The sequence below is a fragment of the Barbatula barbatula genome (genome assembly GCF_947034865.1).
Source record: "Barbatula barbatula genome assembly, chromosome: 22".
Classification (NCBI taxonomy): Eukaryota; Metazoa; Chordata; class Actinopteri; order Cypriniformes; family Nemacheilidae; genus Barbatula; species Barbatula barbatula.
In genome coordinates this window covers 12,613,146-12,637,458 of record NC_136785.1, presented here as the reverse complement: position 1 = coordinate 12,637,458, position 24,313 = coordinate 12,613,146, and the positions used below count along the sequence as shown (strand labels likewise).

The 24,313-nt window shown below is 43.1% G+C and overlaps 1 protein-coding gene across 1 annotated transcript; it reads right to left on the bottom strand.

Moving 5' to 3' along the window:
• Nucleotides 1–18,798: 18,798 nt before the first annotated feature.
• Nucleotides 18,799–23,951, bottom strand: spry4 (sprouty homolog 4). Its single transcript, XM_079486051.1, has 2 exons — nt 23,747–23,951; nt 18,799–22,326 (listed from the first exon to the last, which is right to left on the bottom strand). The coding sequence occupies exon 2, from the start codon at nt 22,273–22,275 to the stop codon at nt 21,349–21,351; it is 927 nt and encodes a 308-aa protein (XP_079342177.1). The 5' UTR covers nt 22,276–22,326; nt 23,747–23,951; the 3' UTR covers nt 18,799–21,348.
• Nucleotides 23,952–24,313: the final 362 nt, after the last annotated feature.

The window sequence follows — 24,313 nt, the reverse complement described above, 5'->3', positions numbered from 1 at the left end:
CAGGGAAGGGCCGAGGTGTTTGGGGCAGGATGAAAATAGATGCTTTAAAAGGCAGTAAATTGTGTTGCATGAAGCGAGATTGGGAAAGCGAAGGGTAGTTATTGAGCACGTACTGTGTAAACAATTTCCCTGCCTTACCCCAATTCAAAAGTCAATGTTTTGGTTAAATGGCTGAAATAAGGTCTGCGATAACCAAAAGCTCTAAACAATTTCATGTTTTATTCTGCAAATTACCAGTAATAACCCGCTCGTGATCTTGAAAACACCTAACAAGTTGCTAAATACGACTGCAGACGGTGTCAGGGACATTAAAAGTCATCACACATAAAAATGTCACAAATGATGCAGCATGGTTACAAAATATGGATGGAGATTTACTTAGTTGTTACTTATCAGGGAACATAAGTTGAAAGAGTTGTCGCAAGATTGGTGATGACATTGATGTTGGGTGGCTAGTCTGTTTAAAGTCTCATGTTAGCTTTTGACTTCTGCGTATTGTACTTAGGCCTTTAGAATTCATAAAGGTTGATTTGTAAGAATGATCTTGATAGACTAAAAGCATTAGTATCATAAACCTCTAGAGCTTATTTTCTGCGATCTTGCAAAAGTCTATGGGGAAAAAATGTATAGGCTTTTGGTCGAGGGAACTATTGCGGCGCTAACTTCCGAGTTAGCCTAAAAATATGTAATCCATGCGAAACTCTTCTTATCAATTAAATTAATTATCTTGATCTATGTTCTAAGAACATGGCATTGTTTGTGTAAAAATGTACTTAATTATTTCTTAAAATGTTTTTGTAAGCCACATTTCAAAAAACGACCTTAATGTCCTAATTGAACTAAGTCTTGGCATATGCTAACACCTGTCAGGGAATCTGGCCATTAGGTTTATTCTAAACAATGCTGTGAGCTTTACAGCTAGACATTTTGTTCCAACAGTAGTTAGATGTAAATCCTGAAAAGAAAGACAACTGTTTTAAATGGTACTCTGAGTGGATTAACAGTAATTTATGTCTCTAAATTACTGTAATTTATGAAATCACGGTTAATCCACTCATTTTAATTCTGTAGTGCTCACCTTTGTAAACATGCAAAAAAATTCTGAATTGTGTGGGTTTGTATTTAACGTGCAATCGTCGAAAACAGACCAAATTTTAGCCTTGAAGTGAATTAGGTCAAGCTATACACGTGAATTTGTTTACAAAGCTGATGTAAACAAATTCGTGTTGAGAAACAACATGCTAGCTATCGACACCGGGGTAGCAATATAGTATCTCTCAGCTACCTAACGGTTATAAATTGTGAACCGATGGTGAACAACCTGAACACATCCTAATAACAAATAAGCTCAAAAGTACAGGAGTGCAAGAAAAATTACTTTAAAATCCAGTAGCAGGACCGCTAGGCCTCCATCAGTTTTCAGCTCGCGCCACCGAGTGTTAGCCCGTCCTATATTCATTTGTGATCGGGCTAGTGTCAGTTTCTTTCTTTTCTTCGCTTCCTCCGACAAAAGCCTCTTAGATTTTTTGCAGTCTCTGCCATGGTGATGGTTTGGAGACTTGCGTTGATTGTCTCGTATTCTTTTTAGATGTTGGCTAGCTTCACCCAGGCAATGAGTAAAACGTGACACATGCCGTAAAGCAGGTGATGGGGGGGCTTGTGTACCAACCCGCACTCCAAAATTACAAGTGTGATTTCAGCCGATAGAGGGCTGCTTAGGTAGCAGCGGCAGTAAAATTCTTCCAGTGAAGAGTAAAAATTTAGAGAGATTATTTTTAGGTCGAAAACTGACTCGTTGCTGCTTTAAAACATAATCCTAAATTCGTTCTCAACCCTGTTATAATGATTTTATTACAACAGTTCCATTAATTATTGGAAAAATGTTTGCAGAAATATGAGCATTAAACTCTCTTTCTAAAAAGCACCATGTGGTTTTACAAGCTTTAGCACAAGGCTTGTAATGTCCAATGAAACTGTAAAGCTGTCAACTCTGTTACCGTCAACAATGTTACCTTTCTAAAGGCATTTTAAATTGATACACAACCTAAAATAAAATATAGATGTAATTTAGCGTCAGTTTGCAAAATGTAAATATATTTTTAGACACACTCATTTTAATTCTGTAGTGCTCACCTTTGTAAACATGCAAAAAAATTCTGAATTGTGTGGGTTTGTATTTAACGTGCAATCGTCGAAAACAGACCAAATTTTAGCCTTGAAGTGAATTAGGTCAAGCTAAACCACTCTTTATACCTCATGTGTTTCAGAATCCCACTGTTACAATCCATTTTTCTGTGTGCGCTGGATCTGCGGACAGCCTTTTTGTGGCATGTAATGTAAAACAATCTAGAGAGACAGCATTCAACTGCGGAAATTATTCATTAACAAGCTCCGGTTTTACGGTCATATTTTTCTTGCGTTGGCCGGATGGGACGGATGACCTGTTCGGCCCGTTATGGCCGCATTTCTTCTCATTTTGTGTACCTTCTACCTCCGTTCCACAAGCAGAGATACCGGAAAAGATTTGAAAACAGAACTAATTGCTCAATGAAAAAGTCCCTTGGGCTCTTGTTTGCTGTTTATGTCCTCGTGAGAGAGGCCTTAGCTGGCCTGACCATGTTTGCCCTGATCCACAAACTGTTCCATCCCCCTCTGGGACGTAAGCCATGTGCTTTGGAGGAAAACCACACAAGAGAGACCTAGCAGGGGGTAGAACGTTCCAGAAAAAGCAGTGGCCGCTCCGAGCCAACACACCAGCGAGAAACCCAAGTGGATGTGGTGAAAATGTCAAATTACCAAAAGGGAAAACCTCAAGGGGAATGAGAGCAGCTAGAGCGTTTGGATTGTGCAACACTCTGGGCTGTGTCTGTGAACAGAGAATCCATGTTATAGTTGTGGTGATCTGATTCAATAGCTTTGATCATTTTAATCCGAGAATTATAACCCATTTTAATAGGCATTGTTTCGGTACATGGAGGGGCCTAGCCAATAGCGTGAGTTTGAGCTGGACTATCTGTTTGTCTGACCAATGGGAGGGAAATGGGTTTGGGAAACCTTTCATTATTTGTATTATTTCATGCATGAATTGGCACAAAAATCTGTAACTGTGACCTTTAAATGTAGCATTTTTAAGATAAAAATGTGTAATGTGAGACATTTTGAAAGAGAGCTGGTATATGTCCTTTAAAAAAAGCCAATGGCTCACACAGCAGAGGGCAACGGATCCACAACAGTTTAAGGGGACAGAGACCGCCAACAGTTTCCTCTTCACTCTATAACAAACAGAGAGGGGCCGGGCCCCCGGGGCTTCCTGCGTCCCACACACAGCCCGCAAATAAACACAATCACGTTCTTTAAACCTTCAACTACTTCCCCTCCACATTTCTTCCCTCTGTTTCTAAGAAACACTGCTCGCTGGCTACGTAACGCTTTTCTCCGAAAAGGAGTCCTGCATTCCTTCATGCGTGCAGTATCCAGATGACAAAAACATGGAGTGGAACATTTTAAGCTGTCCTGTAAATACACATTCGGATCAGTGTTTGGTTCACATTCGCCACATATTCTGCTTGTGTGGTCAGTTATTGAGTAAAAGATGTTTAACGTTTAACGGTGCATTAAGCAAGCTCTCTTTGACAAAAATAAGGCTGCTTGACCGGTGTATTCCTCAAACTAATAATATATATGTATATAGCTATAATAATAGTGATCGTTCATTTAGGAATTATTTCATGATAATAGTTAAACATTACAAAAACTGTAAAGTAGGCTACTATATTTGTATTCAATTGTTTTTTCATTTATTTAATTTTTTGAGTTTTTAAAATGAACTACGGAAGGCAAAAAGGGTCAAAATGCCATAAAAGAACCTAAAATTCAGATCTAAAGTGTCCATCTAAAGTTGAAGGCAAGCTATTTAAACATGACAGTAAAACCGTATTGGCAATAAACAAAAGTGATGTTATAAATTCCTGCATCCTCTAATAGAAAACGGCTTACAAATGTCCGGATCGTGCTCCGGTAATGGTTACACTTTAAGCTAATAATGATCCTGCACCTCTGTGCTACCGTTCACTGCTTTTGTAGAGTCATAATTGAATTATGGCCCTGTTTTCCTGTTGAAAGCCCAATCCTGCTCCGCTGTGTAAAACAAAACCGCCAAATACCTCGTTCACAGTAATAAATAAAACAAGGGGAAGGTGAGGAATTCTCGTCCCACGTGCTGCACTGCAATGAAAGGAAACCTGAGCACATTTTGTGGAGATAAATCCCAATTTAAACACGAAAGGAAAAACATTTGAATTAAAGAGATCTGAGGGACTGTCAAGTAAATGAGGGCGATCCAACTGGAGACATATGGGAGAAAACTGTATGTTTTTGTGGTGAAATGGATCGTGGTTGATAATACTTTGCTCTACGGTTCGGAGATTAACTGAAAGTGTATTCATCATGGAGTAAAAAAGTGTCTCTCTAGTATCTGGATGAGTGCACCATTAAGGTGTACATCTTAATTGAAACTGCTTAACACCTCATAACACCTGTCACATTTGTCATCTGATCTCTAGAGATCCACCGGTCAGCTGTTTACTCTGACTGCATGTTTATGTCATATTCATTTGTTATGCATATTGACATTTTTGAAAAATAATACATATGTATGACATAGCCTAGAAGATAAATGATAATTTAAAAGAATCCGTTGTTATCTTCAGGGTACTTTCACAAGTTAAATTAACTTCTTTAAACAGCTTTTATTATAATAATAAAACTATTATGAGCATTTACATTAGCTGATCCAAATAATGATCCGATCCGTTACCCAAATCCGTAAAATGATCCGAACCGTGAGTTTTGTGATGGGTTGCACCCTATATACAAATCTTGTTGTGAAGTTTAGAACTTTGGAGGGTTTTCATTGGCTGTGAACATTTTTGTTTATTACCTTTAGACATTCGCAGCTTTTTTCTTTAGGATTGTAATGAACTGTCAAAGCCGACGATGTTATGAAAAGAGTTTTATCAAATGGGAGACTTAAAGTCAAATTTTTCTCTTTGACATTTTCCCTGCATTGTCTGAGACGGAAGTGGTTGTATTTGCTTACAGAAGGACCCTTCAAGTCTGAGTTTACTCAACAGCGCTGTGTACACTACCTTCAGACTGTGCCATAGTGACAGAAACACCAATGAGATCTCTTGAATATCTCTAGCGTTTCTTATCGGAATGAAATTAAAAACAGACGTCTGCTGCCGGTTCTTAGTTTTTCCTCTCGAGCTTTTCACAATAGAGTGATTTCCCACAATGTATTAAAGTGAATTTCCCAAATGAAAAGTTAAAGAGTTCAGTATGAACATCATATTTTTCCAAAACCAAGTGATCTAAGACTTCCTATCTTTATTTTAAAGCTCTTTATAAGTTCATGAAAGTATTGACGTAGACCCTTCGCCAAGAATCAAAACTGTTGAGTACTTTAACGTAACAAAATTAATATAGACCGGAAGTTATCTTCGGGCTAGGTGTGTGCGTCCGATAAAACTGCATCAAATATAATTGTATATGATATAATAATTCTTAATAAAAATGAATTGTCTGGGAAATTCTTTTAACCAATGCTGTATTATACATATACATTTAAATTTGGGGCATATTTATCCATTTTATGGAATTCAGTTTATTTTCTGACCCTGCTGTATGTCAATAACTGTGCGTTTTTTCCTCTAAGGAGTTTTAGAAAAAAATATCAGACATGAAACATAACTACGAACTCCACGTCTGAAGCAATGAAAGAGCAACTTCTGAGAAATACGTTTTTCCTTATCAGAGTTGGAAATTCCGATATTGTTTTCAATGCAACCGCCCGAGTGCCGAATGCAAAGTTTACACAACCTCAGTAAGTGCGTATTATCTGCAAGCCTTTTCACATCCAAACTCTTCCTGCATTGGGACTCTCTTGAACACAAACAAGCATTTTCTTGTTAACAATGCCGCCTCTATTTACACAAACTGCTTCTGTCGTCTCTGTGTTTTTACACAAACGCTTGCGCAATCGTGCGTGCAAATTGGAGCTGTGCCGCTTAATATATCTGCAGAAGGGCACACGTGAGCAAACATCCAAACGCAATAAGCTTGTGCAAATGGAGTTTCGCTCTGTGTTTCTTTCAGGCACTGGTAAGAAAATCCCACCAGGCCCACAGTCAACCTCCGGGATCAAACGAGTCCAACAATCACCGCACAATTAGCAATCATGCTTAATTCACTCCCACTAATTTGGGCCAATCATCTGGTATTTCCACTTGATGCCCACATCCTTGTGCTTTCATCCACCCTGGGTGCGTTTAGTCAGGTGAATGATTGCGGTGCTTAGGGCCGCTCTCCTGGAAGCAGCTATTTTAGGAAACGCTTCATCTGGCATGTGCTGACAGATGCCGTCATGTTTTAATTTATGCGAACATGACGCGTCGTGAGATGTGGGGGACGTATCGGTGGGAAAGTCAACAATGGGGGGGCATATGCATATCTGAAAAGTGTGAACACGTGGGTAGTGAAGCGGGAACGTTGTAAACTTGCATTAGCTTGGGTTATGAATTTTAATTGATATGCAAAATGTAAAATATGAAGACGCTTTGAATAGAAGGGTCTGCCAAATGCATAGATGTAGATCCTCGAGCGATGTAAAGTTCTCCTTTCTGAGAAATTCCACTTGTGAGTTTGTTTGTTTGTTTAAACCGTATCATGGCCGATATTGCGTATACCTGTCCACACCTGCACGCTCTTCCCCGTGCGTCTGGTGCGCCTCTGCATCCTTGAATGACTTTTTCATCTTGATCTGGTTAACCTGCGACATGCAGATTTTTCCCGGGTGAAAAAACATCCTGGATAAATATTTGAGCAGGCAGTGCGAGTGCGCACAGTCCCGGGGCTCACAGGCCCTTCCTGGCCCGTGTCAGCCAAGATTAATGTAGATTCGCTAATGCACCGGGGTGGGAGGTGCACAAACGTACACGCGTACACATTTCTCCAGAAAGTTTGTGGTATTAGGGAAGGACCTTGTACAGATGACAGTGGAAACACCATTTTGGTTAGGATGTTTTGAGAGAGGGGAGGAAATTAGTCTGTGTGTGTAGAGGAAGAACTGGACGACAGATGAATGGACTGGAGATGAACTAGATTTGTAAAATAAGGACGGGCCTTGGACGGGTGGAAATTTCTTAATGCGTTATTAGGGTCGGATTCCTCGGTCCAGCACTGGCAACCTTATTTTGGTGGAAATAAGGGTTAACAGTTGCACATTGTATGGTTGGTAAATTCGCCTTTAGAAGGATGGAGGAAAGGCCCCTGGACACCGTTGTGGGGTTGGACAGAGATGCCTTTGTCTGGATGCACCCGTCGCTTAGCAGGTGCTTTTAAATGCCCCATGGGTCTCCAGTGTTCAGCCCCTCGGGTGAACACATAAAAATATGTGAAAGTCTACATCTGTCAGCTGGTTGGGATAGAGCTATGCATTGACCTCTTTTCCGCTTAAAAAGGCTATAATTTTCACATTGGACATTAGTAAATTCTGAACTTCATAAAGCTAGCGTACGCTAAGTACATTAAGTAAGTTTTGCCTAGGACGACATCGACACCGACTCAAGAGCTAATTTGGAATCCATTTACATAGGCAGCAACCCTTTCAATAGAAAGCTATGGGTATGTTAGCACGACAGTGATAAAGTCAATGGCCTTTATTTTCATATGTACTTTGTAGAACATTTGAATGGTTCTTCACAGGCTTAATTGTATTACATAATAGTAACTATGCAAAATTTGAAAAATAAAAATATATCATAAACAGATGTGGAAATGAACAGCTATAGTGCATAACAATTTTCAGTTTGCAGCCAAAAAGTAGCAATTTGTTAAAATTATGTCAAAATGAACACAACACAAATACTGGGTAAAATAATACATTTTAGATACATTTAACCAGTTTACTTACTATACTTAAAGCTAATTTACTTTGGTTGAGATTAAAATGATTAAGCACATGAAACATTACCTCAATATACAATGGTTAGCTTCTAACAATTTTTTTTTTAAATAATATTTATATAATTTTACATTATACATTTTAGCTGCCTGGTACATTGTCAGTTTGACATCATTCAACTGAATATAAGTGCGTAAAGCAACCTGCAATTTTGTGTTTCTATCAGAGATGGCGATAGCGAGGCAGGATTTACGAACTGCCGCTTTTAGTATTAAAGCGGCGGTAACGCGCAGTTTCTGCCAATCTCATATTAATCTTGAGTATTTATAGAGTAGTATAGCATACTTCGTATCTTCGAAGAGTCTTTACTTTGATCACAGAGGGGTTTGGCTTGGAACTAAAGCATAAGCACACCTTACATTATCACATTATTCTTGCATATCTGTGGATTCACTATAAGTTTGTTATTTACATAATGCACGCTCTCGCTTGGTTGACACATGGATGTGCTTTTCTGGGAGAATAAAAAAAACACTTTCCGAAACCTATACGAACCTTGCGAGACTGAATTGAGCGCAGAAATACTGTCACACATCCAACTCGTTTTTTGACAAGTTGCCTCCTGCGATTGCCATCTGCACAAAAAACATTAATGCTAAGTTGTCTCAGAAGGCAGCATTGGGACAGTGTTCATAAAGCGTAGAAAATCTCAAAACACATGAGTAGGAAATCGTAAAGAGCTGCCTGGACATAAGCATCTCACATTTTAAACAGCGCTATGGTTTGTATGGGAGAGTGGAATACTTTGTTTATCAGCGGGAAGGCAAATGGGCTTGGAGGACCAAAAGGGGAAGTGACACAGGGCCAAAAAGAAAAGTAAACGACTTATTTAATCTAATATTTGATATGATGGACAGCCAGGCGAGTTTCAATCTCAAAAGCAAGAGTACTGCGACACACCACATCCTCACTTAGAATCCAACACTTCACACACGCCCGGCCGCTCCACATTCCTGGGTTATAAACCTCGCTGTGTTCCCTCGAGGCACAGCCTATCTCCGGTCTGGATGGATTCAATGTGTTTCGGCCCAGTTATTTACTTGTAACAGACACTCTTGCGGTGCTTGGAGTGTGCGAGCATGTGTAGGGTGCAATTTAAACATGACTGTATTGTTTTACTCTATGCACTTTACAATCACTGCTCCTCTCAGCTTGTATTGTATGTGGTGGTCGGAGCCCTTTTTCACCATCGCGCCGAATCGTTCTCGTTGCTTAATTGTTCCACACCGTGCCGATCCATGACAGCCGGTACGTAAATGGTTTCATTTCCCAGCACAGGGCTGATAACGGAAATGTTTAGAAGGTGAACACAAACGCATCACGCGCTGCCTTTGTAACACAAGAGACTGAGCTATAATGCATCCGTGCGCATTCATTAGCACGATTCAGCACGGTTAGACTCCAGGCCAAGGACAATTTTTAACCGTGCCATGTCGAACCAGGCTCACGTGGAAACATAAGTGTAACCGTTTCAGACGGTGCTTAGAACGGTTCAGCGCGATGGCGGAAAAGCACTCTCTGTCATTAAACAGTCTAGCATCATTAGCTTCAACACTCCTAAACTAATAAAAACTGCTCTTGAGTAATTGTTACACAAGCATATTTCATACCACAATGACTATATTTCAAGCTGTGGTCATCGCTTAAGCGCAGTTCCCGTCGCAGCGTTCCTTTGAAAGTCATTGCGGAAAATGCTAACTACATCGATACGACTCGGAACGCAGAGGAGTTCTCACCGTTTGCAGCAGAGTTAAATGGGAATGTGGTACTGTGGTGTGACACAGCAAAAATCTTTAGTTCCTGGGTGTTAAAAACCTCACGGATATCCTGTGTTTTCCCACAACTTTACTCAAAGTCTTGGCAGAGAGTTGAAAGGGTCACAGCAGAAGAAGGCAAAAATTTTCTTGGGGAAATTAAAGAGTTTGTGTGCTATGAATATATGCAGAACTTTCTAGACTTGAAACTTCGTCCGCGCTCCAACAAGAGCATTGTTTGTACTTTCTATATTTGTTCTGAACTTCTGCAACTTATGGATGTCAAACAATCTGACTGCCCGTGTTTATATATCATATGTTGGATGAACCCGCCCAGTAGTGGGAGAAAGTATAATTTATACTGTTATTCATATAATACAGAGGATCTTTTGACAGGGGTAGTGTTTACACGGCCTTAAAGGCACAGCATCACAAAATGGCCTGTTTAAAGGGACGGTTCACCCAAATATGACAATTCTGAAGTCATTTACTCACCCTCAGATTGTTACAAACCTGTTCTGCTTAGCACAAAGGAAGACATTTGGACGAATGTCAGTAGTAAAACAGATCCATTGACTCCCGTAGTATTTATGTTACCTAATATGGCAGTAAATGAAGGATGAGATATGTTTGGGTACTGACATTCTTCCAAATATCTTCATTTTGTTATTTAAAAAAGGTTATACATGGTTGGAAAACCCTGAGGAAGTAATGACAGATTTTCATTTAAAATGTCAAATAGATCACTTTGACTAAAAAAAATCACTTACTCAACATTAACTCAGCAGGTATTGTTCTGGCTTTGTGAAAGCTAGCATATTAGTATAAAAACTTCATTCATTCATTCATTTTCTACCGCTTATCCGGGGCAGGGTCGCGGGGGCAGCAGTCTAAGCAGAGATGCCCAGACATCCCTCACCCTAGACACTTCCTCCAGCTCTTCCGGGGGGGGGGGACCGAGGCGTTCCCAGGCCAGCCGGGAGACATAGTCCCACCAGCGTGTCCTAGGTCTTCCCCGTGGTCTCCTCTCGGTCGGACGGGCCCGGAGCACCTTCCGGGGAAGGCGTCCAGTAGGCATCAGTAACATATGCCCAAGCCACCTCAGCTGACCCCTCTCGATGTGGAGGAGCAGCGGCTCTACTCCGAGCTCCTCCCGGGTGACCGAGCTTCTCACCCTATCTCTAAGGGATCGCCCAGCCACCCTGCGGAGGAAGCTCATTTCAGCCGCCTGTATCCGGGATCTTGTCCTTTCGGTCATGACCCAAAGCTCGTGACCATAGGTGAGAGTAGGAACGTAGATTGACCGGTAAATTGAGAGCTTCACCACGACGGACCGGTACATCGACCGCATTACTGCAGAAGCTGCATCTCCCGTTCCATCCTTCCCTCACTCGTGAACAAGCCCCCGAGATACTTAAACTCCTCCACTTGAGGAAGGAACTCTCCACCAACCTGAAGTGGGCAAGCCACCCTTTTCCGACTGAGGACCATGGCCTCAGATTTGGAGGTACTGATTTTCATTCCAGCCGCTTCACACTCTGCTGTAAACCGTCCCAGTGCATGCTGAAGGTCCTGGTTTGAAGGGGCCAACACGACAACATCATCCGCAAATAGCAGAGACGAGATCGTGTCATCCCCAAACCTGACACCCTCTGGCCCCTGGCTGCGCCTAGAAATTCTGTCCATAAAAATTACGAACAGAACCGTTGACAAAGGGCAGCCCTGCCGGAGTCCGACATGCACTGGGAACAAATCCGACTTACTGCCGGCAATGCGAACCAAGCTCCTGCTTCGGCCGTACAGGGACCTGACAGCCCTTAGCAAAGGACCACAGACCCCATACTCCCGAAGCACCCTCCACAGGATGCCACGAGGGACACAGTCGAATGCCTTCTCCAAATCCACAAAACACATGTGGATTGGTTGAGCAAACTCCCATGAACCCTCCAGCACCCTGAAGAGGGTGTAGAGCTGGTCCAGCGTTCCACGGCCCGGACGAAAACCACACTGTTCCTCCTGAATCCGAGGTTCTACTATCGGCCGTATTCTCCTCTCCAGTACCCTGGCATAGACTTTCCCGGGAAGGCTGAGAAGTGTGATCCCCTGTAGTTGGAACACACCCTCCGGTCCCCCTTCTTAAAAAGAGGGACCACCAACCCGGTCTGCCATCCCAGAGGCACTGTCCCCGACCGCCACGCGATGCTGCAGAGGCGTGTCAGCCAAGACAGCCCCACAACATCCAGAGACTTGAGGTACTCAGGGCGAATCTCATCCACCCCCGGTGCCTTGCCACTGAGGAGTTTCTTGACTACCTCAGTGACTTCGGCCTGGGTGATGGACGAGTCAACCTCTGAGCCCTCAGCCTCTGCTTCCTCAATGGAGGACGTGACGGTGGGATTGAGGAGATCCTCGAAGTACTCCTTCCACCGTCCGACGACATCCCCAGTTGAGGTCAACAGCCTCCCACCTCCACTGTAAACAGCGTTGGTAGGGCACTGTTTCCCTCTCCTGAGGCGCCGGACAGTTTGCCAGAATCTCTTCGAGGCCAGTCGATAGTCCTTCTCCATGGCCTCACCAAACTCCTCCCAGGCCCGAGTTTTTGCCTCCACAACCACCCGGGCAGCAGTCCGCTTGGCCTGCCGGTACCCGTCAGCTGCCTCAGGAGTCCCACAAGCCAACCAGGCCTGATAAGACTCCTTCTTCAGCTTGACGGTTTCCCTTACTTCCGGTGTCCACCACCGGGTTCGGGGATTCCCGCCTCGACAGGCACCAGAGACCTTACGGCCACAGCTCCGAGTGGCCGCTTCGACAATGGAGGCGGAGAACATGGTCCACTCGGACTCAATGTCTCCAGCCTCCCTCGGGATCTGGTTGAAGCTCTGCCGGAGGTGGGAGTTAAAGATCTCTCTGACAGGAGACTCGGCCAGGCGTTCCCAGCAGACCCTTACAGTACGTTTGGGTCTGCCGAGTCTGTCCAGCTTCCTCTCCTGCCATCGGATCCAACTCACCACCAGGTGGTGATCAGTTGACAGCTCTGCCCCTCTCTTAACCCGAGTGTCCAAAACATATGGTCGCAGGTCAGATGAAACGACCACAAAGTCGATCATTGACCTGCGGCCTAGGGTGTCCTGGTGCCACGTGCACTGATGGACACCCTTATGCTTGAACATGGTGTTCGTTATAGACAAACTGTGACTAGCACAGAAGTCCAATAACTGAACACCGCTCGGGATCAGATCAGGGGGGCCGTTCCTCCCAATCACGCCCCTCCAGGTGTCACTGTCGTTGCCGATATGGGCGTTGAAGTCCCCCAGTAGGACGACGGAGTCCCCAGTCGGAGTACTTTCCAGCACCCCTCCCAGAGACTCCAAGAAGGTCGGGTACTCTGCACTGCCGTTCGGCCCGTAGGCACAAACAACAGTGAGAGACCTAACCCAGACCCGTAGGCGCAGGGAAACGACCCTCTTGTTCACCGGGGTAAACTCCAACACATGGCGGTAGAGCTGGGGGGCTATAAGCAGACCCACACCAGCCCGCCGCCTCACCCCATGGGCAACTCCAGAGTGATGAAGTGTCCATCCTCTCTCGAGGAGTGTGGTTCCAGAGCCCAAGCCATGCGTAGAGGTGATCCCGACTATCTCTAGTCGGAACCTCTCAACCTCACGCACCATCTCAGGCTCCTTCCCTGCCAGCGAGGTGACGTTCCACGTCCCTAGAGCTAGCTTCCGTGTCCAGGTATCGGGCTGTCGAGGCACTCTCCTCCGACTGCCGCCCGATTCACTTCGCACCGACCCCCTATGGTCCCTCCCGCACGTGGTGAGCCCACGGGAAGGCGGCCCCACGTCGCTCCTTCGGGCTGAGCCCGGCCGGACCCCGATGGGGAAAGGCCCGGCCACCAGGCGCTCGCATACGAGCACCGACCCCGGGCCTGGCTCCAGGGTGGTGCCCCGGTTGCGCCATACCGGGCGACGTCACGGTCCTTGAGTTCTTTTTCATCATATGGGTTTTTTGAACCACTCTTAGTCTGACTCGTCGCCTAGGACCTGTTTGCCTTGGGAGACCCTACCAGGGGCATATAGCCCCCGACAACATAGTTCCTAGGGTCACTCGGGTACTCAAACCCCTCCACCACGTTAAGGTGGCGGTTCACGGAAGGATAAAAACTTCTTTCTGTCAAATTGCTTTACATTATATGTCTTCAAATTTCTCTGTAAGTTGCTTTAGATAAAATCACCTGCTAAATGCCTGCATGTAAATGATTTAGATATTTCCGCTTTTATCATTTAAATTGTTGCAAACCTACGCATTCCGCTACTGCAAGTTAATTTTAGAATTAATAGAATAGAATAGAATAGAATAGAATAGAATAGAATAGAATAGAATAGAATAGAATAGAATAGAATAGAATAGAATAGAATAGAATAGAATAGAATAGAATAGAAAAGAATAGAATAGAATAGAATAGAACAGAATTTACGGGTTTATTCTTAACAAATGTTTCATCTCTCTCACAAGAAACCTGGAAGATTGTGCACTTTCAACCAGTCATATCTCATGACATTTGTTGTATCACGCAATCAGGAAGCCAATGTGTGGCTCAAAGGATGTTTGTAAAACTAAGAGCGATCGCACCCGCTGTTTGCTCAAGTGTGGTAATCCATGGCTCAGTTTGCTCAAAGTCAAAGTTCGTCTTTCTTGTCATTGCCAGGACACCGGTTCCGAGAGCTCCGGTGAAACGGGTTCTTTTGCTTTGTGTAGCTTTACATTTTAATCAGATTGGCCCGATGCTTACAGGTCACCCACGCAGGACACCGAAGGAGACAATTGATACATATGCTTGACCCCCCTTAGTCCCCCCCATCTAAAGTGTGACAACAAAGCGTCTTTGTAACCCCATCACAGACACACAGTGGACCTTTATCTGTGAGTCTAGTGCATTCGAAAAAGAAAAACCCACAGAACCTTTGATCGGCTGGCTTCCTGTGAGGTCATACATATTACATAAGGGCCAGCTTCCTGTTGGACTGACCTGGTGCTTTTGGGCTAGACGCTGGATGGGGTTTCTCAGCTGTGGGCCTTGTATGACCACCTTTGTTGTGACGTCCGGTGGCTATATCCTCAGTAGAGGTTATCCCCAATGTCTCACCTTGTTTTTGTCTAGAAATAAAGATTTAAAGGTAAGCGGAAGACTCATTTGTCATCATAATTACATTGTTTATCGTCACGTGCCACTTCACAATTTTACTGTACTATCAACAATAGTGTCACATTATCATTTTGGTAGTTTGAAATGTAGCATTAAGTTTAAAACCATTTTGGTTGTGTTTTTTTCATAAAAAGTCATAAAACTCTCGCTTCCTTTAAAAGTGTCATAAAGGCTGTGGAGGGGTGAGGACGAGGGTTGCAGCTGTCCTCAGTGTGAGATCCATGCGTGCATAAAATGTCTCTGTGGTCGTGTCAGCCTGCACACCAGAGGAAGTGTTTGGCTTTTGACAATGAGCTCCCTAGGAATGCACCACTGCTCAGGCCAAGTGGGCGTGTTGCAGAGCTGATATCGAAAGCCAAGTTTGGTTGGCTCGTCCGTTTCGGCGCCTCGGGGGGCAGTGAAGGGGCCCGCAGATGATAGGCAAGCCCTGTTTGCGTGTGCGTTTGCACACGTGTGTGCGCCTGCAACATTTATACTTGATATGTCAAAACACGTCAGGCTAGAATGTTTATGCGTAACATGCTGTCCGAGGTATTTGCGTGTATTTCAGTTTGCTTGCTGCAATTTTTCAGTACAGGACAATGGCATATGGGTAGGGGTATTTCATCGTGCAATCTTGACAGGAAAGAATCTTTCCATTAGGGCATGGCATATTTATGGGGCACAAGCAAAGGAGTATTTGTAAGACTGCTCTGCTATGCGTTTTACAACTGTCTGCGTTTGGAGCACTAAAAATCCATTCTGACCGGGTGTTAGCACAGTCCAGGCCTCTGATACAGACTGGCAATAAATGGTGATAAGAAGTGCTTTCCGGAGTGCTGGCGGAGAGGGGAAATGATGCAAGACAGTAGCCCTTTGTTTAAAAAGTTGCTTGCTTGGGCCCGTGCCATGGAGTTTGCAAAATGAGTGTGGCAAGCCACTTCCCACTGAAACTTTTGGCTGATTCGCAGGGTCACCGCTGTCCGTCTTTCCCTTCTTCTCAATACAGCTTTATGTATCCAACCTCAGATTTGATGTTAAAGAACTATATTAAAAAACGAATCTTATTCGAAACATGCATAACTAAATTGTTGTGAACCTGCGTGACGGAAAAAACCCTTCACATTTTTCCTTCATTCAGTATCTCTAGATGTATTGTGGTCATTCAGTCGAGTGTCTGTTGAATTTCGACAAAATCAAACCTCAGGAGTGACATAAAGTCATCCAACAACAATGAAAGCATGACAAGAAGCATGAAAACTGTGATGAAAATCACATTAAAAATATAAACAGCATCTTATCTGTTATTTCGACCTGTTTCTCCACTTTTTATTTTCTTCAAATAAATGCAAATAAAAAATATACTTTTATTTGAAGTTTGAGAGAAATATTGTAAGTAGTTCACCGAACGAAAGAAAAATATCATTTTACCCAAACACATACCTAAAAATAGTACATTCAGAACAATTTTGAAATGGTCTCTTATTTTTTACGTGGCTGTATATATACTCAAAATAATGATACTATAGTATATAATACTATAATAATAATATAATACTAATAACAATCAGGAGTTTTGTTTATGTAAACAATAGTTAACTACACGACACTCCAAACCCAGCGTTGGGTCAAAAGGGATAAACCCAAACTCTCATTCGGAAAATCCGAGAACAGTTTGTTTCTGATTGACACAAATGGTGAGATGGCGTTACGAAATGACAAGCACTTGCTGTTCCCATCTATGCCAAACTTCCATTTCAACACACGTACACAGGATTCAGAATAATATCACCTCCCTGTCCTCATCACTGTTGTTTGTCTCTCTGGTGCATTGCATTTGTTTCTGAGAATGGTGGAAGGAGTGAATGAGAGAGAGAGAGAGAGAGAGAGGGGGGGGGTGAGTACAGCACCAGATGTGCTCATGAGTTTTGCAATATGTCATTTGCAAGAGGACGTTTTCTTGAACCAAGACAGCATGGATGAGTTCACTTCGGAAATGCACAAGAAAGCCAGGCTCTCAACGCAGACTGAATTATACAAAATGACTGGGTCACGTGACCTAGCGAGACCAGATGCCAGATAGAGCAGCTAGGAGAAAGTTCGGGTCTGTGATGCATGCGCTAGATAGGTTTAAACCCAAGCTTTTGGATTTAGAGCCGGTTTATCGTTTGCACAGTGTCGTCTTTAAAAACCAGTGAATTAGCAAGTCCGATACTGGTGGTCACTTTGACTGCTCGTTCAACCAACTATTATGTTTTGCATATCAAGTCCCACACTGACGCAGACATGAATGGCATTTCAAATCCTGTAAAACATTTGTAGTTCTTTTCTAAAACATACGATGTGCGCCTGGCGGAGGTTTAAGCAGGTGAAAAAAAACCTTCATTGGATGAGGGATCTGGTTCATATCTGGGGATGCGTATATCCTAGAGATTTAGGGGGTGTTCTCTTTAAACCACATAGCAACGCCCTGGCAACCACTTCCGACTGCAGTCATACATTATACCCCAGCGTCCTTACCTCAGAAATTATAGGGAGACTTTCTTTAATGCAACAAAATTAAAGCAATACATATTTAGACCTATAATTTTAAGGGCAATCTGTCGTGTTCGGGTTCTGATATGTATGGCTTCTGTGCGCGATACGGTCATAGGTTCACAGGTTAACATACTTGTGTAACTGTGTTTGGCTTGGAAGGATGTCCACAGATTCATGGACGTGTGAGTCATCCGTGTTTGTATGGGTGTAGCGTGTATGTTCGTGTGAGCTGCAGCCCTCGGTCTTGACAGCCAGTGCCTATATCTCATTTAAAGTCACTCCCAGCCAGAGACCCGTGCAGAAGACCAGACTGAGAATCGGGTAGAATGTCCGTCGTCCCACAGGTGCACAGCTCTACAGCAGCCCTGCAGGGCAGACGTACAGCTGTTCTACTACTGTAACGTGCTTCAGGGCAATAGAGCGTTTTATGATGAGGACACACCTGCAGAACGTGATTCCATCTAAATTCATCTCATATCTGCCCTCCGGCATTCAAGATTCATGATATTTCCAGGTGGATGTACAATAGAAGTTTGATAATTAATAAAAAATGCATTTCGCATAAATATATGTACTCATTATGTGAGATGCTGGCATTAGTAAACCACTTCCATGATTGGTTAACTGGACCTGGTTGTAGACCTTGGCCCTCTGGAATACTTGATACTCATTGGTCAGTTGTTGCACTTCACAGTCCAATGTTTGTTTTTTTGTATATGAAGCACATTCTGGCTTCATATCTGTCATGTTCTAGCATGATACAGTCGTTTAAACTTAGGTACTGAAGAAAAACAGTACTTGACACAAAAAGTAGGATTTAGTTCAGTTTTTGTGTCAAGAATCTGCACAGTTATTTTTAATTCCAATATTTTTCTTACTAGATGTTTTTTTATTAGGAGATTCTTGCCATTTTTACATTCTTGCTAAATAATTTCCTTTAATGTATTACATTCACTTCACATTGTGAACATCCAAAATAAATGACTGTATAATAATTATGACTATTAATAATGACTGTACATTATTCTTTGAAATAATATTACTATGGAATATAAAATAAATCCGTTTCTGAGTAAAAAACGGTGTGTGTTTTCATACATGAATGGTTGACTGCACCTGGTTTACACCAAGACAAAAGAACTATAATTCTAAAAATCATTTTGATCATCTAAATGTTGTGGTTTACCAGTAAGGAAAATATCAGATGATCCCTAAACAATCAAAAGGTTCAATTGTTACAAAATGTGTAAAAGTATGGCGAGTAAGGACACTGAAGACAAGAGACAAGTTTTATATTTAACAATATATATTTTCCGATTTCAATGTACATTCCGTTTTGACATAAGCTTTTATTCACAAACAAAAGTAGGCATCTAAATAAATACTATATAAAATAGAACTTCAAAATAAATATATCTATAAAGGGACATTTTCATATGTGTGAGAGATTTTTTTTCTCTTTTTGCTTTTTTAAACAAAACAAAAGCACATTTCTCTTATCCTCAACATTAACAATGAAGCCAAAGAAACGCAGAGAGCACAAGCCCAGTTTGGAAGGCAGTTAAAACTGATGGGTGTTCCTAGTGGCCAACAGATAGCTTTAGTCAATGGTTGTGAGAAGGAAGATCTTTCAGTTCTGTGCTGACCGGATTATTACGCAAACGACCATGACGTTTGTAGATTATAGCAGTGTGTTATTCTCTAGTCAAGAAGATTGTGGGTGATGAATGACATAAGAGGAGGCGGGGCAAAAAAGAAAACACCAAATAAGATGGAACGGAATGTTACTTGAGAGGGATTCCTTGTTCCTACCAAACAGGTTCACACAGCAGCTGTACGTGTCAATCACGGAAGATGTCGCACCATTTTAGGAGGAAATAACATGCACGCACATACACTCACAAAAAAATGCTTGGCTACATTTGGGTGAAATGGTGTTACTGTTGTAGCGAAATAAAATGGCACTATTTCAGTGAATTCGATTAAATCTACAGTTTCAGGGGGCGACAAGAAATTGGCCTTGTCTCTCTCGTGCTAATGAGACGTGGCTAGCATTAACAGAGGTATTTTTATTGCCTGGCACACTTTTCTAAATCAAGTGCTTGTAATTGAAATACCTAGGCTCCCTACCTTCTACGGCACATCCACGTACCCCACCCGCACCCAGCTCTCCCAAAAATATAATAATTCATTTATATACTTTTGTACTGAATTGTAATTAAATTGTACCATGCAATTCCTCAGGACATTTGAAACATAAAATTTTAAGATAGCTAGTTTCTCCAGACTATTTACAAGAACCTGCATAGGTCGAAATCTAAGATAGCTATTTGCAACTCTTCCCTATATGCAGCTATGCGAGATCCCCCCCTCCCGTCCGCAACTACTCTGGCACCTATCCACGGGTTAGATTGCAAAGACTTAAACCCTAGCCTTATACATTCAAGACTAAGAACAGTAGTGTATTTCTGCTTCTCGGATTTGTGCAACACGTACGAACGTTTGTGTACATGGGACTACGTGAGCGAGGCGTAAATTCGGATTAAATGCGCGAACCGTGGGTTTGTGTCGAGCAGGCAGACAATATTCCCTAATGTTCCAAGACTCGAGGAGTCCCGGGAAGCAGAGCACCGTACCTTTAAGAGCTTACTGTCGCACAAATTGGCTAGAGTACAACAACGCATGCCCACTTGAAAACAAACTATTATGATAATGGTCAGCTAAATCTCTATGGTGCACTCCTTTGGCAAGATCTCTAAACTATACATATAACAAAAATATATGTTGAGAAAGCAATCGGATATTAGGGCGCGTTACGTTTGGTGGCGTATTAAACTAGAGGAATTTTTGCAACTACAGTGAAACACTTTGTACATGCTACTGTACATAATACTGTGCTTTTAACTCATTATAATGGTGATACAATTGGCGTGTGTTTTTTGTTTGTATCGTTTCTCTTTTTCCCACGACTACTGGTCCAGTTCTCCTCGTAGCTTATGAATGCTGGGTGTCTGAATTGCTGTCTTTTCACGTCTTTCCACAAAATACCATTGCCCGTCACTTCTTTCCTTTTTTTAAAACTTAGTTCCAAGCTGAGTTCACATGCTGTACGTAATTCCGATGAACTGATGATCCCTGAGGTTATTTTTTACATCAAATTGAACCACTAACATTTGGAAGATACATGATGGAAGTTCATGTGTGTTATGGCATGTCGTCATTCAAAGGGACTGGATCCCCCTACTCGCCATTAAAAACCCCAAACAATGTGTTCCCGCAGAAGATAGAAGACATCCTTCTTGTTGTTTTGTCAAGCAAGAGAGAAAATAAAGCTCTATAACAAGCTTGATGGATTGTGCACAGAGATGAAGTCTGGTTAGTTTGATTGTGACGCGTGTTATCAGCTTGGAATTCACTGCAACCTTTTCTCAGCACCAGATCCGGAGAGGGTTTGCCAAAGTATAGAGTGTTCTTAAATGGGTGATATTTACTTTGACTTTGTAGAGCCACCCAAAGAGAAAATAAACGTCAGAAGAGAGATTGGACTCTTTCGAACAGACATTTTGCTCAGATGTGTCATTCTGTGTTTGAGTTGTTTTAGCTGGGGGCTGAAATGGCAGAACGCTTTGATCCTACGGCCATCTTGAGATCCCCAGGAGGAGAGATTGCAGGTCTCTCCTTTATAGGCAAGTAAAGATTCGGGCCCTGTTTTCAGTCAAACGTCGCCATGGTGAAATAATTTATGCGTGACGACCATGCGTGAACCGTAAGTACCAAGATTTTAGGATTGGAGAGGGTCCTGCAAACTTTGCTCAGTCTCTGCTGTACTCTCCATTTCTGACATGCCATCAGGATGCCTGTTTTTCCACCGGACAGGCCTTGACCTCCGCCACCTTGCAGCCCTGGCTGCTTTTGCAACGGCACCCCGGGCGGCTGAGACCGTCGTAGCACTTCTGCGAGAGCTTGGCGCATCCGGTGGCGGGCAAATAACACATCAGGCAGGGCAGCACCAATGAGACGGCTGCCATGAACGACCAGCGGGTGCAACAGTTCGAGTGTGAGCAGGAGCACGGTTTGTCGGCACAGGACCCTTCCTCGTCCTCATCCTCAGTACAGTGGTAGAAAACAGCCTTGACCAGACACATGCAAGTCACGGAGTCCACTAGATTCTGCGCTGAGCACAGGCACTCCTGGTTGCAAACCCAACAAGAGGGCAGGACCCTGGGCAAAGTGCACTCCGTGCAGCGGCATTTGCCGCACTTCTCGCACAACAGCGCGTGCTTCTTCTCTGCTGGCAAGGCCGCCACCGCCTTCACGTTCTGGGTCTTAGAGCTCAGCACCTTCGGTTGCTCCGCACCTAGGCTTCTGCTGGCGGTATACGGATCCACAACAGGGGTAGGGGCTGCATGGTCCAGCAGCCGTTGGTCAGAGGAGGTGCTACTGCTGCTGCTGATGGAGCTGGGCCGACCGCTAAAAGAAATCCAGGGGTGTGTAGTGGCATCTGGGACTTCACAGCGGGACAGATGAGGATGGTGTGGGGCTCCCAGCAGGACTTCCTGTCCCCTCGTGGTGGCCTTGTGGCTCGGTGGCTGTTGCGAGATCACCGCAGGGGTGTCAATGTAGTCATTCTCCAAATGCAAAGATTTCATTTGGTCAATGGGATAGATAGTTAATGGGTGCTGGAGTCGTCCGTAGGGGACGCGGCTATCCAGCAATGGCTGCACCATGATGGAGGAGGAGACTCCAGGAATGTGGTGAGGAACCCTTGACTCCATCTGTAGGTTTTGTTCCTCATATACCAGAGCTCAGGTCAGCATTTAGCACTCCTGCAAGAGCAACAGCACAACTTAGTATTTATATAAATAAATATAAAACACACAACCACACGAGGACATTCTGCCCTTGTGTACATTTATCCATACAAATGACCTGATCTACATTTTACATGATACGTTGGACAAAGGTTTGCATGAAAGTGACTAAACACAAAGTACATGTAAAAAAGATAGTATCTTACATCATAGACCAAAATAGATGTGGAGAATATAGACGTTGACCCCAATTATTAGGTCTATAAAATGTTAAAATATTATAAAGTAAAGGCAACAATAGATGGAACAATAATATTAAACAAGCTAAATGCAGTTAACTTCAAAATTATTTGTAATTTGTACAGTTTGTAAGTTGTATATTCTAAATAATAATGACATATAACCTTAATATGCCGTTTCAAACCTTACGAAAATGTGTTTATAAGCGCAAACCATGCAAACGACGAGTCATTACAGGAATAAAATGATCTCCGAGGCTGTAAGCGTTAGTAGCATTTATTTCATAAATGTTCATTAAAGAACTTGTAAAAGGTTCAGCGTCAGAAATGTGTCTTCGTCTGTTTGCAGAGAACTGTAGAAAAAGGTACGGAACGTGAAAAATATCAACCTGTTGCGTGTTTTTTGCGTAAGATGGTTTGCTATTTTAAAGCGCCCCTGACCGGGACGTTGCGTGCGTAGGGCTCTGCGCTTCTCTCGCGAGCGAAAACCACGCCGACTCGGAAGCGTGTCGGTCGGAACGACTGCTTTACGATGACCTGCCTTTTATCTTACGATTTATATTTGATTCAGACTCGTTATAAACTGCGAACCCGATCATTTTTTGTGACTAAACTGCGTATCTGAAACATTTCTTCAACCATACTCTATAAACGTCCCGATAAAGCACAGCCGTAGGTTGAACTCTCCGTTTAGCTTTAAACCCACGGAAAAAAATATTTTTATGCCAAGACCACCTGACCGAATGACGAGCGAATGCGGGAGCTGCAGTGGCGCGTCACGCGATGATATTAGACAGAATAAACCCGCTCCTGCTGCAAGCGAATCGGTCGACGCAACACGAAATGCTCTCGTTCCACCATAGGAAATGTGTGCGGTTCGGCTTTAGTTTCCATCTGTTCTTCGCGTACATTTCATTCTTAAATCGCCCGCGATCCTACCGTAGTTAAATATTTACACAGGGCTCAAATACGGGGGCATCGTGTTGCAAAAGAACGATCTGTATCGGGGTTTAGTGATAAGCCAGCCAAACGGAAAAGCCTCCGTCTCCAACTCGAAAAGGATCAAATAAACCACCGCACAACATTAATATCGATCACAGCAGTCGTGCATTACCAAAAAAACAACAACATTGGGTTTAAGAAGAATTGCATTTAGCCTTTGTACAGTTGTATTTTAAAATAGATGAGAAACTCACTTGCTGTAGAAAACAGAACATTTCCTTCCCAGACGAACACGGTACTGCGTATATTCCAGTATCAAGCGGTAGAAAAAGTTAGATCCAAACGAAACCGCGGAGGAAAAAAATCCGGACGACTATCCGTGCGATGTGCACTGCAGTAAGGACACGATCTTCTCTATACGATGTTGCAACTACATGAGGCAAATGGCTTTTTATGAATGGGAGGGTAAGAAACGTACTGCGCAGATGCTTTGACGGATTTTTTTGTGAATGGGAGGGCATTACGACTCAGGGCGCAAATGCGGGGGTTACACTTTTATGAATGGGAGAGCTCCGGACATCACTGCGCAGGCGCCGATTCGAGATTTCATGAATGGAAGAATGGGGGCTTTTCGTCACAAGGGCAATGTCAAAGCGGATTACATGAAAAAGGCGTTCACTACTGCTTTAATTCATGTTTTCTATACATCGTTTTATTCGAGTCGTCTTGAGGTCCTGACCTGCAATATGTAAGCCAATTCTAACGTTAAACTCCAACACCTGTAACGCAGCTACATATTCCATCACGGGAATTTAGGTGGA

What these genes read in the sequence shown, in the direction of transcription:
- spry4 (XM_079486051.1), bottom strand. Translation starts at nt 22,275, where the DNA reads ATGGAGTCAAGGGTTCCTCACCACATTCCTGGAGTCTCCTCCTCCATC.